Source organism: Egretta garzetta, unplaced genomic scaffold (assembly GCF_000687185.1).
Source record: "Egretta garzetta isolate BGI_Z169 unplaced genomic scaffold, ASM68718v1 scaffold643, whole genome shotgun sequence".
Lineage (NCBI taxonomy): Eukaryota > Metazoa > Chordata > Aves > Pelecaniformes > Ardeidae > Egretta > Egretta garzetta.
In genome coordinates, this window is record NW_009259119.1 from 72,810 (window position 1) to 73,978 (window position 1,169).

Here is a 1,169-nt window from a genome sequence, read left to right on the forward strand (position 1 = left end):
GGGGGGGGAGAGAGGGATGAGGGCAGGCGCCACGCTGGGTGACTCAAGCCTTGGGTACGAGGGGGTGGACAACCCCGTCCCCACCCTGTCACCACTCACCTGCAGGCAGGTCTGGACCTGTGGGACATGGCTGAACCTGCGTGGGAGAGAGGGTAACACGTGGGTGACGCGGGTGGGGAATCCCCACTCCCAACGCACCCGCTCTCCCAGTTGCCAATAGGCTCCTGGTTGTCAGTAGGCTCCAGAGTGAACGCTCTCAGAATGTTGCCCAATTGGGACCCAGTTTGTCCCCGTCCCCAGCAGTACCTGCAAATCTGTCAGCTTCTGAAATCCCGTCCCGTGTCTTCTGGGTTGTGTGTCCCCTGCGGCTGGTGACAGTGGCTCTTATATAGGGCCAGGCAGGGCAGGGGTGGGGGCAGAGCCCGCCCCTATAATTGCATGGGAGCCAGCTGGGCTGGGCAGGAGATTGCACAGCGGGAGGATGGGTGACGGGGCCACGGAGCGATGGTGAAATGCCACCTGGTCCCTCTGCATCCCCCATGTCCCCCTGCCATGATGCCCGTGGTCACTGTGGCTGGGGTGCCCCCCACTGTGTCCCCTGTGCCATGACTCTGCATGCCCCGTGGATGGTCCCCGCGATGCCCCCCATGCCCTGTACCCAAGACGCTGGTGTGTTCCCTGTGCCCCATCCCCGCGGTGCCCATCGGCCCTGTCCCCAAGCTCCCACGTGCCCTGTCCCCACAGTCCCCCGTGTCCCATCCCCTTGGTGCCCACGTGCCCTGTCCCCACGGTCCCCATCCTCATGGCCTCATGAGCCCCGTCCCCACGGTCCCCCGTGTCCTGTCCCCTTGGTGCCCACATGCCCCGTCCCCACGGTCCCCCGTGTCCCGTCCCCTTGGTGCCCACGTGTCCTGTCCCCACGGTTCCCCGTGTCCCATCCCCATGGTGTCCACATTCCCCGTCCCCACGGTCCCCCATGTCCCATTCCCACAGTGCCCACAGGCCTCGTCCCCACAGTCCCCCGTGTCCCATCCCCTTGGGGCCCACGTGCCCTGTCCCCACAGTCCCCATCCTCATGGCCTCATGAGCCCTGTTCCCACGGTCCCCTGTGTCCCATCCCCCCAGTCCCGCGTGCCCCATCCCCGCCATGCTGTGCCACACCGCGCGGC

The 1,169-nt window shown here is 66.6% G+C and overlaps 1 protein-coding gene across 1 annotated transcript in view; it reads right to left on the reverse strand.

The window, feature by feature from the left end:
• Positions 1–99: 99 nt before the first annotated feature.
• Positions 100–1,169, reverse strand: part of LOC118451961 (interleukin-1 receptor antagonist protein-like) — a 2,755-nt gene continuing 1,685 nt past the window's right edge. The window contains exons 4-5 of the mRNA XM_035891134.1: positions 307–368; positions 100–136 (exon numbers count right to left, since the gene is read on the reverse strand). Of these exons, the coding sequence (XP_035747027.1) occupies positions 318–368 (51 nt within the window). The 3' untranslated portion in view covers positions 100–136; positions 307–317. The remainder of the gene's footprint in view (positions 137–306; positions 369–1,169) is intronic.